Raw genomic sequence first — 12,372 nt, 5'->3', positions numbered from 1 at the left:
ATATACCGAAAGTTTATCCAGATTTCATATGCCTATGGGCCATAAAGCAATCAACAGACAAATCCACGTTAAATTATTTCTTTAAATAAAGGTGCAGGATTGTCTGTGTGGTAAGAAGCTTGCTACCCAACCACATGGTTCCAGGTTCAGTCCCACTACATGGCACCTTGGGCAAGTGTCTTCCACTATAGCTTCGGCCCAACCAAAGCCTTGTGAGTGGATTTGGTAGACGGAAACTGAAAGAAGCCCATTGTATGTATATATATATATATATATATAAGAGAACAAAGTGTACGTACGCCGCTATATATATATATATAAAATACAAAATGGGACAAGAATGCAAAACATCCAGACAACTAGGTGATACAAAAAGGGACAACAAAACATCCAGATAGATGATACAAAAAAACAAGGAGGGGTCATTCGAAGTTTTCTATCCTCAGCCAAGAACCAGATCATCCTCGCAATTTCGGTTGATTAATATGTATGTATGTATGTGTGTATGTATGTATGTATGTGTGTATGTATGTATGTATGTGTGTATGTATGTATTTGTTTGTCTGTGTTTGTACCCCTACCGTTGCTTGACAACCGACATTATAACCAGATCAATAGACCAACTGAGTAAAACCTATCAGTAATGTACCTATAATGACTACAGGAAACAACTGTAAGCCAAATTTACTTTAATAAAGGAAAAATATGTAATTATCATTATTTATACCTTGTCTTGTGAGTGCGTGTAGGTGTACACACACACACTATATCTTCCCACCACCAACTGACAACTGGTGTGTTTCCTTCCCTGTAACTTAGTAGTTCAGCAAAAGAGATCAAGAGAATAAGTACCAGGCTTAAAACAAAATGTACTGGGGTCGATTCATTCGGCTTAAAATTCTTCAAGGTGATGCCCCAGCATGGCCAACACCTTTGAGAAAACAGCTTTGGGGCAAACGAAATGGAGATCGTCGTGTTGAAATGGTATAAGAGACTTTCTGTCAACCAGCGTTAACAGGCTAAGAAGTGCAAAGCGAAAGAGAGAAGCAGGTGCAAATATACCACCTGCACTGACCTGTAATCTTCGTGCTTGCAACATCTGCAGGCTTCTTTGCAAATCATTGGCAGCACTCAAATGTCACATTTGACAGAAGCATTTTGACTGACAAAGGAAGTATAGGTTGTTGGAGCCTCGTGCGTCAAACCTGACGGGAGACTCCGTCACATACACATATATAAATATGTATATTTATATACATATTATATACATACAAGGCGGCGAGCTGGCAGAACCATTAGCACGCCGGGTGAAATGCGTAGCCATATTTCGTCTGTCGTTACGTTCTGAGTTCAAATTCCGCCGAGGTCGACTTTGCCTTTCATCCTTTCGGGGTCGATAAATTAAGTACCAGTTACGCACTGGGGTCGATGTAATCGACTTAATTCGTTTATCTGTCCTTGTTTGTCCCCTCTATGTGTAGCCCCTTGTGGGTAATAAAGAAACATATATAAATATGTATGTTGATAAATGTACATATGGTTATATATGTGTATCCCAACCACCTCAATACATTGGCTAATTATTCATTAATAACAGCAGTCTTAATTAGTAAATATTTAAGTTATCTACTACTGAAAACAGAAGAAAGCAAGATACACCACTTTTGATAACAAGTGAAAGTATTTATCCAATACCATGTGAAATTTCTGGCAGATGGCAATATTAGCATCTCCCATCATTTAACACTTACCCCCCACACACACACATGCACAAACAATGTAATAACAGGCGCTGCCTCTGCTTAAAGGGTATTGGATGAAGGGAGAGTTGATTTGGGAATCATTAGGATTATTTCTAATGAGTGGCATAGGCATAGCAGATGATCAATGTAACATGTGGGTGGAGAGAAAAATGTTAATGGATGAAGAATGGCTAACAAGTAAAATGGGTCTGGGTGGTGAGAAAAAAATTGGTGCCAAGGAACAGCTGTAATGAGAGAGATAATGGGGGTGGGGTGAGGAATGGTATGAGGAGATTGGGCAAAGTGGCCATTTTTGCATATACAAATATTTATATATATATATATCCTTAAATCCTTAAAAATGTTTTAGCCTGAAGGCTAATATATATATATATATATTACTCTTTTACTTGTTTCAGTCATTTGACTGAGGCCATGCTGGAGCACCGCCTTTAGTCGAGCAAGTCGACCTTAGGACTTATTCTTTGGAAGCCTAGTACTTATTCTATCAGTCTCTTTTGCCAAACCGCTAAGTTACAGGGACGTAAACACACCAGCATCGGTTGTGAAGCGATGTTGGGAAACACACACACACACATATATATACGACGGGCTTCTTTCAGTTTCCATCTACCAAATCCACTCACAAGGCTTTGGTTGGCCCGAGGCTATAGAAGAAGACACTTACCGAAGGTGCCACGAAGTGGGACTGAACCCAAAACCATGTGGTTGGTAAGCAAGCTACTTACCACACAGCCACTCCTGTTTATGTATGTGTGTATATTATAAGAAGCACATAAAAAGCCTTGTGGAATTCAGTTTATTCAAGGTTTCCTGACCAAAATAGTGAATATATTTCACTATTTTTCAGGCTGGTAATGTCAACAAGACGGTTTAGCAACTGTGTCTGATGCAATCAAGGTTTGAATGAGTAGGCGTAGTTTGAAAGGCAGATAGTTATCATGGGAAGAAAATGAACTGCACAACAAATATAGGCAGCCTTTTTACAAATGGCAAAAATTTCATAACTTGCGGTATAGAGGGGGGAGGAGTTGATGAGGGTCTTAAGACTTACTTGCGTGAGTCGTGTACGGAACTGCTTCCCAGGAATCTGAGAAATGTAATTATAGGGTTCCAGTAAAATCTGAAATTTAAAAAAAAACAGTTTATTTCATTTAAGTTAAATTTTTTTCAATCAAAACAATAACTGAATAATTAAATAATAAATAAATAAATAAATAAATAAATAAGTAATCATTAATTTTTTTAACATCCACTTTTTCCATGCTTGCATGGGTCAGAAGGAAACTGTTGAAGCAGATTTTCTAAAGCCAGATGCCCTTCCTGCCATCAACTCTTGTTTCTAAGCAAAGAAATATTTCTCCATGGCCAAACATGATTTTTAATGAACACTGGAAACAAACAATTCTACTGGTATAATGGTGATGCTTGTTTACAGCCATCACACAATGTCAAGACAAAGGCACATACACACTACTACTACTACTGCTGCTGCTGTTGCTGCTGTTGTTGTTGTTAAGCAACAAGACGGGTAAGGGTGATTAGGTGATGGTCTAGGGCTTAGGGGCGGGAGACCCCAGACCTTGGATAAAAAAAAAACTTTGGTCGTCTTGTTGTAGTCGAGGGCTCTTCGTTGACGCCCGACACCACTGGGAGATGGCCCTCGAAGTCGCTGGAAATGGAGATCTCCAGATCCCAAATTCTTGAATGGCTGCTGCTGCTACTGCTACTGCTACTGCTACTACGACCAGGTTCCAACCCAGGCTGCAGCAACCAAGTCCACAGGCTACACCCCTCAGACCATCATCACTGCCTCAAGGTCCTGGATACATTCCAGAACAGTGTCTGCAATCAAGTTGTTGATGAAAGTGTGACAGCATTTTCCTCTTTTTACATCACCATGAAGTGGGTTCCACAAGACTAATTTGCATGCTTCCAGCCCAGGGTGGGACATGCAGTGACCAGATGATCACACCCATCTCTGCCTGATTTTCTTGCTAACTTTCAGCAGGTTTCCATAAAGGCATTCATTTGTCATATGTTGCTGCCATTTCACATTTGGGGCCATTCGTAGTGTCCTTGTGTAGAATCCATTTATCCCGTTTGATAATTTCTTTGTCAGTGTCCATGTTTCACTCCCATGTAGCAGCACTGATTCAACAGTTGCAGTGAACGGCTTCATTTTGATTCACCTCTTTTACTCTTTTACTTGTTTCAGTCATTTGACTGCGGCCATGATGGAGCACCGCCTTTAGTCAAGCAAATCAACCCCAGGACTTAGTATTTGTAAGCCTAGTACTTATTCTATCGGTCTCTTTTGCCAAACCGCTAAGTTACGGGGACATAAATACACCAGCATCGGTTGTCAAGCGATGTTGGGGAGACAAACACAGACACACAAACACACATACCCATATACATGACGGGCTTCTTTCAGTTTCCATATACCAAATCCACTCACAAGGCTTTGGTCAGCCCAAGGCTATAGTAGAAGACACTTTCCCAAGGTGCCACGCAGAACTATGTGGTTCGTAAGCAAGCTACTTACCACACAGCCACTCTTGTGCCTGGACAATTTGGAGATCCAGACCTTCTTTAGTTTATGAGAACAATCTTACATCCTTGTAAATTAAGCTGTTCAGCAAAAAAGAGATTGATAGAATAAGTACCAAACCAAAATGAATACTAAAGTTGATTTTATTGATAAAAGGCTTTTAAGGTGACACTCGAACATGGCCAAAGTGTAATGAGTGAAACAAGTAAAATTAAAGAAAGAATTGCGCCAACTTTAGTTTCATAATGCCTGGAAGTTATTGAGGGTTGAACAGCTAAGTCTACCTTGGCAAGATTTGAACTCAGAATACTGAGATAAAAGTTATTGAGGGTTGAACAGCTAAGTCTACCTTGGCAAGATTTGAACTCAGAATACTGAGATAAAAGTTATTGAGGGTTGAACAGCTAAGTCTACCTTGCAAGATTTGAACTCAGAATACTGAGATAAAAGTTATTGAGGGTTGAACAGCTAAGTCTACCTTGGCAAGATTTGAACTCAGAATACTGAGATAAAAGTTATTGAGGGTTGAACAGCTAAGTCTACCTTGGCAAGATTTGAACTCAGAATACTGAGATAAAAGTTATTGAGGGTTGAACAGCTAAGTCTACCTTGGCAAGATTTGAACTCAGAATACTGAGATAAAAGTTATTGAGGGTTGAACAGCTAAGTCTACCTTGGCAAGATTTGAACTCAGAATACTGAGATAAAAGTTATTGAGGTTGAACAGCTAAGTCTACCTTGGCAAGATTTGAACTCAGAATACTGAGATAAAAGTTATTGAGGGTTGAACAGCTAAGTCTACCTTGGCAAGATTTGAACTCAGAATACTGAGATAAAAGTTATTGAGGGTTGAACAGCTAAGTCTACCTTGGCAAGATTTGAACTCAGAATACTGAGATAAAAGTTATTGAGGGTTGAACAGCTAGTCTACCTTGGCAAGATTTGAACTCAGAATACTGAGATAAAAGTTATTGAGGGTTGAACAGCTAAGTCTACCTTGGCAAGATTTGAACTCAGAATACTGAGATAAAAGTTATTAGGGTTTTTAATCCATTGTTCTGTTCTTTCTGCCACTCTGCTATTTTTATCAAAGACCCTAACACCAACAACAATAATAATAATAATAATAATAATAATAATAACGAGCAAAGACACATTAACACAAAATAGCAAACGAGGCAGAGTTTTTTTATTAGAAATGTTTTCATAGTTTTTCAGAATCATGGACTGACCCTCGTGAAACAAAACATGCTTGAAAATAATGGTGGGGTTATACTACTACTACTACTACTACTATACTACTACTACTACTATTACTATAACTTTTGCTGCTGCAGCTGCTACTACTACTACTACTACTACTATAACTTTTGCTGCTGCAGCTACTACTACTACTACTATTACTACTACTACTATAACTTTTGCTGCTGCAGCTGCTACTGCTACTACTACTACTACTACTACTATAACTTTTGCTGCTGCAGCTGCTACTGCTACTACTACTACTACTACTATAACTTTTGCTGCTGCAGCTACTACTACTATAACTTTTGCTGCTGCAGCTGCTACTACTACTACTACTACTACTACTATAACTTTTGCTGCTGCAGCTACTACTACTACTACTACTACTGATGCTGCTGCTGCTATTACTACAACTACCACTACTTTTGTTGCTGCTGCTACAGCTGTTGCTACTACTACTATGACCACTACTACTATTACTACTACTACTACTTTTGTTGTTGCTACTACTACCAATATCACCACCACCACCACCACCACCACCACCACCACCACCACTACATATATTCCCAAGCCACAACGGGTTGGCCAAACACAAAAGCTAATAAAAAAAAAAAACATGTTTTTTCCTTTCTCTCATTCTTTTCAATTAGGACCTTTCTGTATGCAATGTTATTCAACAGCAACAACAACAACAATAATTACCAGCAGCAGCTTAATACTACATAATTAACAACTAGGCCAAGGACAATTAGTATTTCAGAAGCTAATTCTAATTCTACTAACAGACAAGCTACAGATGTTTTGTATGTCTATCACTATTTTATTGTTGCCATTGTCTTTGAGTAAGCCCTGTCACATCCAAGGAGTTAAGGTAACCAATAGAATGATTAATCAGATCTTGTAAGGTGGACATGACATTTTTCAGTATCTTGTGTGACCATGGATACTGCGTATAAACAGATACATCTACAATGTCCCCCAACACTATTACAACACCATCTCTCCAACTCAGTCCTGACATATCTACAGCACCATCCTAATAACACTATCTCTTTCAATCCAAACACATTTACAACACCCCACAACACAACTACAATACCTATTTCTTTATTACCCACAAGGGGCTAAACACAGAGAGGACAAACAAGGACAGACAAACGGATTAAGTCGATTACATCGACCCCAGTGCGTAACTGGTACTTATTTAATCGACCCCGAAAGGATGAAAGGCAAAGTCGACCTCGGCGGAATTTGAACTCAGAACGTAACGGCAGACGAAATACTTATTTCTTTACTACCCACAAGGGGCTAAACACAGAGAGGACAAACAAGGACAGACAAACGGATTAAGTCGACTTCATCGACCCCAGTGCGTAACTGGTACTTAATTTATCGACCCCGAAAGGATGAAAGGCAAAGTCGACCTCGGCGGAATTTGAACTCAGAACATAGCGGCAGACGATATACTGCTAAGCATTTCGTCCAGCATGCTAACATTTCTGCCAGCTCGCCACCTTCAATCCAAACACATCTACAACACCCCACAACACAACTACAATGCCATCCTAACAACACTATCTCTCCAACTCTATCCAGAAACATCCACAACATATCACAATGCTATAACAACACTATTTCTCTGTCACACATAGCTGATATATTTGATATTAACTGATATCCTTGATATTAGCTGATATCTTTGACATCAGCTAATATGACTGATATCAAAGATATCAATCACGTTAGTCACAGCCATTAACCACAAACACCTCTCTGCAGTCCTGCTCTTTGTGGTTTGAGTTCAGATTCTGCCGAGGTGAACTTTCTCTTTCGTCATACCTCCCTAACTCACCCACTCACACTTGGCACCTCTGCCCCACTCCAAGACGGGTCGGGTAGGTTGCCGATGCTTGTCGCAGACCCACTTAGTCAGGAAAACAGACCTACTGTGAAAGCATCCAACAAACCTATTAATTCAAAAAATAAGATAAGTAACAATAGGAAATTAGAGTCTAAGACCAGTAAGATTTATAGTTTATATAATAATTGTGTGGAGGCGCAATGGCCCAGTGGTTAGGGCACTGAACTCGCGGTCGTAGGATCGCGGTTTCGATTCCCAGGCCGGGCGTTGTGAGTGTTTATTGAACGAAAACACCTAAAAAGCTCCACGAGGCTCCGGCAGGGGGTGGTGATCCCTGCTGTACTCTTTCACCACTTTCCCACTCTTTCTTCTGTTGGCCTGCTCTCTTAGCCAGCGGGGTGGCGTCATTCGAAGGCTAAAACAATGCAAACGCATTGTGACCAGCGATATGTAACAACATCTGATGGTCTGGTCGGTCACGTGATCACGTGATAATAATTGTAGTGAAACGATTGAGTGGACTATTCCATCCTCTAATGGTAAGATAAATACCAATAGTGAGTTTAGAAAGCAGAAGAAGAGTAGATAGATTCCACCCTCATATACATAAGAGGCCCTGAAATAGCAATATAGTCTGGTATAATGTTCCCTTCAACTGAGCTATATCCACCAGTATATATAAGAAATTTATGGCAATTTTAGATAAAAGCTTCCCTGAATCCCATAGATATAATAGAATATTTTCCTGTAAAACAAATCAGAATTTCATATTCTACCCTCCCGAATATAGGTACCATCATAGCCAGGTTTAATAGAAAGAATATAAAATTAGTAAGAGGAATTAGTAATAATAATATTAGTATTGTCAATACTGGTTTAACCCTTTAGTTACTGTATTTATTTTGAGATGCTCTGTGTTTCTTTCAATTACTTTAAATATTACAAAGAATTTAGTAAAATAACTTAGTTATCATTCAGTTGGTGTTAGGAACATAAATTTTCTGATTATTTTTGTATAAATTCTTCTTATTATTTTGTTTTCTTATTTTGGTATGCTTACCTTATTAACCTCTTATCCTTTATAAATTGTTATTTTATAGAAACCGCCAAATAATTAATTAATTAAATAAAGAAGAGGTTCTACATAATAGTAATCTTCCTTTTAATGTTTATAATTGATACATACACACCTTTTAGCTATTTTGGTTATATCATTTTCTTGAATTTTAAAAAATTTTATTTCATTTTTATACAACAATAATATCGCTTAAAAACGTTCATCCATTGAGCCCCTAATATTTTTTTCTGTATCTCATTATAGTATCTTAAGTTTCATAGTGTCTTGCCCCTTTAACTGGTAATTAACATCATGAATTAATGTCGATCCTTACCCTACCTCTTTTTTTTATAGATAGTTATTTCTATCTAATTGACTCTTTCTAAAGCTTTTTTTTTTCTCTTGTGGGTAAAGGAATACCTATGACAATATTTATGACTAATAGCTAGTCATGAGCAGACAACTCCCTTTTGCTCTTTATTCTAAATATACAGTCTTCTAGTCTCAGATTTTAGTAGATGATAAAGAGATAAATAAATTGGAAATGAATTACATACAACCCTATGACCCCACTATGCTCCATGCTATTCTAAGAAATTGTAGTCTGTTTTTCTTAGCCATTCTTGCAACAATAGTGACAACATGAATTTATACATCTTCTTCCTCTGTTGAAATATTTAAGAAAAATTATATTAATGTAGCCTACCTGTTGAAGTTCCACATATTTTTTTGTGCAGCTGAAGATAGCACTGTATTCAAATTGATGTAATGATTGCATTGTTCAATGAAATGGAGCCACTTAAAACGGTCATACTGCATTACTACTTGATATCCTGTTGCTTATTTTGATTTTATTCACCTTACTTCAAGCTGTGCAGATAATACCGGACTGACTTGGTGCTTCAACTTAAGTACCTAATTCAACTGAATCTTAATTACTTCTTATATATATATATATATATATATACACACACACACACATATATATATATACACACACACATACATACACATATGTACACACATACACGCATTTGTATGTGTATGCATGCTTTCTTATTGTGTAAATCTGTCACCAATATTCATTGGTAAAATAATGTAGCCATTGGAAAGAAAACCAATAATAAACCAAAGCATTCAGACAAAATGTACCTTGTGGTGTTTATTCTGCCCATGTTGCACAGACATCCCCTTTCCACACTTGCCATTGAAAATGTAGTGAACCAGTGATTGGTGTGTTACAAACCTGGAACCAACAATTCTATTGTTCACAAAATATAAATAAAACAGAAATAAAAATAAATAAATCTATTATAATAAACGTCAAATTCTGTCTGTCCGTCCATCAGGGACCCCTAAATCTCAGTCTACATTTGCTGAAAATAAAGAAACAAAAACAAAAAAAAATACCCCTTGCCCAGTAAATTAAAAAATACAAATCTGTGTTCACTGTCAGATTATTAGGAAGAAAAAAAAACAAAACAGGCACAGGAGTGGCTGTGTGGTAAGTAGCTTGTCAACCAACCACATGGTTCCGGGTTCAGTCCCACTGCGTGGCACCTTGGGCAAGTGTCTTCTACTATAGCCTCGGGCCGACCAAAGCCTTGTGAGTGGATTTGGTAGACGGAAACTGAAAGAAGCTCGTCGTATATATATATATATATATGTATATATATATATATATATATATATATATATGCGTGTGTTTGTGTGTCTGTGTTTGTCCCCCTAGCATTGCTTGACAACCGATGCTGGTGTGTTTATGTCCCCGTTACTTAGCGGTTCGGCAAAAGAGACCGATAGAATAAGTACTGGGCTTACAAAAGAATAAGTCCCGTGGTCGAGTTGCTCGATTAAAGGCGGTGCACTCCAGCATGGTCGCAGTCAAATGACTGAAACAAGTAAAAGAGTAAAAAGAGTAAAATAAGAACTAAAATTAAACAAAATAAAGCTGAAATTAAGCATTTAGAGATAATGATGTGGTAAAACGATAAGGAGAGATGGTTTCATGTGCTTCGTTCGATCCATTTTCTCTAAGTTATCCCTTCGTATAAACTCTACAGATACTTTGGTATTTGAGAAGTATATCCAGTGACAGGAATATTCCCACTGTATGATGACATTTGATGGCCAATAACTGTGGAGAAGCTTTGCATAGCATACTACAAGGCTTTTACACTATGTGTGCTTCATGTTTGTGCCCCACTGTCACCATCACTTGACAATCAATGGTGCTTCTAACACCTCATTAAAAGCACACCAGGTTGATCACATCACAGAGAAAGCTGACATTGTTTGATGCAGATCCAGCTAGTTTCCTTGAAAGTTTCCTAACTTAGGATGAGTGTTGGTTGGGTTCATCACTTGGAACAAGAGACAAAGAGACAACCCATGCAAAGCAAACAACCATCCTCCCCTGCTCCAAAAAAGGCCAAGGTTTTTTCATCAGCAAAGAAGATGAGGGCTTCAGTCTTCTGGAATGCAAAAAGCATTGTGTTTATTGACTATCTTCAAAAGGACCACACCACCAATCATCATCATCATCATCATCGTTTAATGTCCGTTTTCCGTGCTAGCACAGGTTGGACGGTTCGACCGGGGTCTGGGAAGCCAGGAGGCTGCACCAGGCTTCAGTCTGATCTGGCAGTGTTTCTACAGCTGGATGCCCTTCGTAACGCCAACCACTCCGTGAGTGTAGTGGGTACTTTTTATGTGCCACCTGCACAGGGGCCAGAGGAGGCTGGCAGTGGCCACAATCAGTTGGTGCTTTTTACGTGCCACCGGCACAGGTGCCAGGGGAGGCTGGCAGTGGCCACAATCAGTTGGTGCTTTTTACATGCCACCAGCACAGGTGCCAGGGGAGGCTGGCAAATGGCCACGATCAGTTGGTGGTTTTTACGTGCCACCAACACAGACAATGGATAGTATCATTCTAAATTGCTGAGGGGGTTACAAAAGGCTATCAAGACAAATGCTCAAGAAATCTGACGAAAAGAGTGGGGCTTGTTTCATCAGGACAATGCTCCAGCACACAAGAAGTCCTTGGTTTTAATGACTGCTATCCATGACTGTGTCTTTGAACTGGTTGATCCTCGTCACTACTCTCTTCATCTGGCTCCATCTGACTGTCATCTGCTCCCCAACATGACAAAACACTTGGCTCAGAATCAGTATCGCAGTGATGATGACATCATATCTGCTGTTGATGACTCTTCACATCAACAGGATTAAATCTTCACCAAAAGCACTGCAACACCAATGGACCGCAAGGGGAACTGTGTTGAAAAATAGATATCATTTAATCACATTCCACCAGAGTATCTTAGTCAACCTATGAACTTTCAGCTGACCTCCTGTGTATGTATGTATATGTATGTATGTATGTATGTATGTATGTATGTATGTCTGTATGTATATATATATATATATATATATATATATATGTGTGTGTATGTATCTATCTATCTATCTATCTATCTATCTCTATATATATATATCTTTTTATCTACCTACCTTCCTATCTGTCTATCTATCTATATCTATCTATCTATCTATCTATCTATCTCTCTATATATATCTTTTTATCTATATACCTGTCTATCTGTCTATCTATCTATCTGTTTCTCTATCTATCTATCAATCTATATACATACACACACACACACACACACACACCACACACACACACACACACACACAAAGTGCCAAGCTCTAATTGTGGCCCGGAACCTGTGGAAAGGGGGATACCCAAGAAGATGTGGGACGGAAGTGGTGAGTGAGAAACGACCTTCAGATATTGAGCCTGACTGAGGAGATAATGACAAGAGACCAAGGATCCTGATAATTTGCTGTGCTTGCGAAGACATGTCAAGCTAAGCAAAAACATGGC

At 38.7% G+C, this 12,372-nt stretch overlaps 1 protein-coding gene across 4 annotated transcripts in view; it reads right to left on the bottom strand.

Annotated features, from left to right (window-relative positions):
* LOC115223454 (geranylgeranyl pyrophosphate synthase) overlaps positions 1 to 12,372 on the bottom strand; it is a 75,371-nt gene that overhangs the window by 19,034 nt on the left and 43,965 nt on the right. For 2 of the 4 annotated variants that reach the window (XM_029794034.2, XM_036512549.1), the window contains exon 4: positions 2,818 to 2,886. In XM_029794034.2, coding sequence (XP_029649894.1) covers positions 2,818 to 2,886 — 69 coding nt within the window. Of the gene's footprint in view, positions 1 to 2,817; positions 2,887 to 9,635; positions 9,745 to 12,372 lie in introns of all 4 variants that reach the window. The other 2 variants (XM_029794032.2, XM_029794033.2) reach the window with 2 other exon arrangements.

Source organism: Octopus sinensis, linkage group LG23, assembly GCF_006345805.1.
Source record: "Octopus sinensis linkage group LG23, ASM634580v1, whole genome shotgun sequence".
Lineage (NCBI taxonomy): Eukaryota > Metazoa > Mollusca > Cephalopoda > Octopoda > Octopodidae > Octopus > Octopus sinensis.
This window is presented reverse-complemented; position numbering and strand designations above follow the sequence as displayed.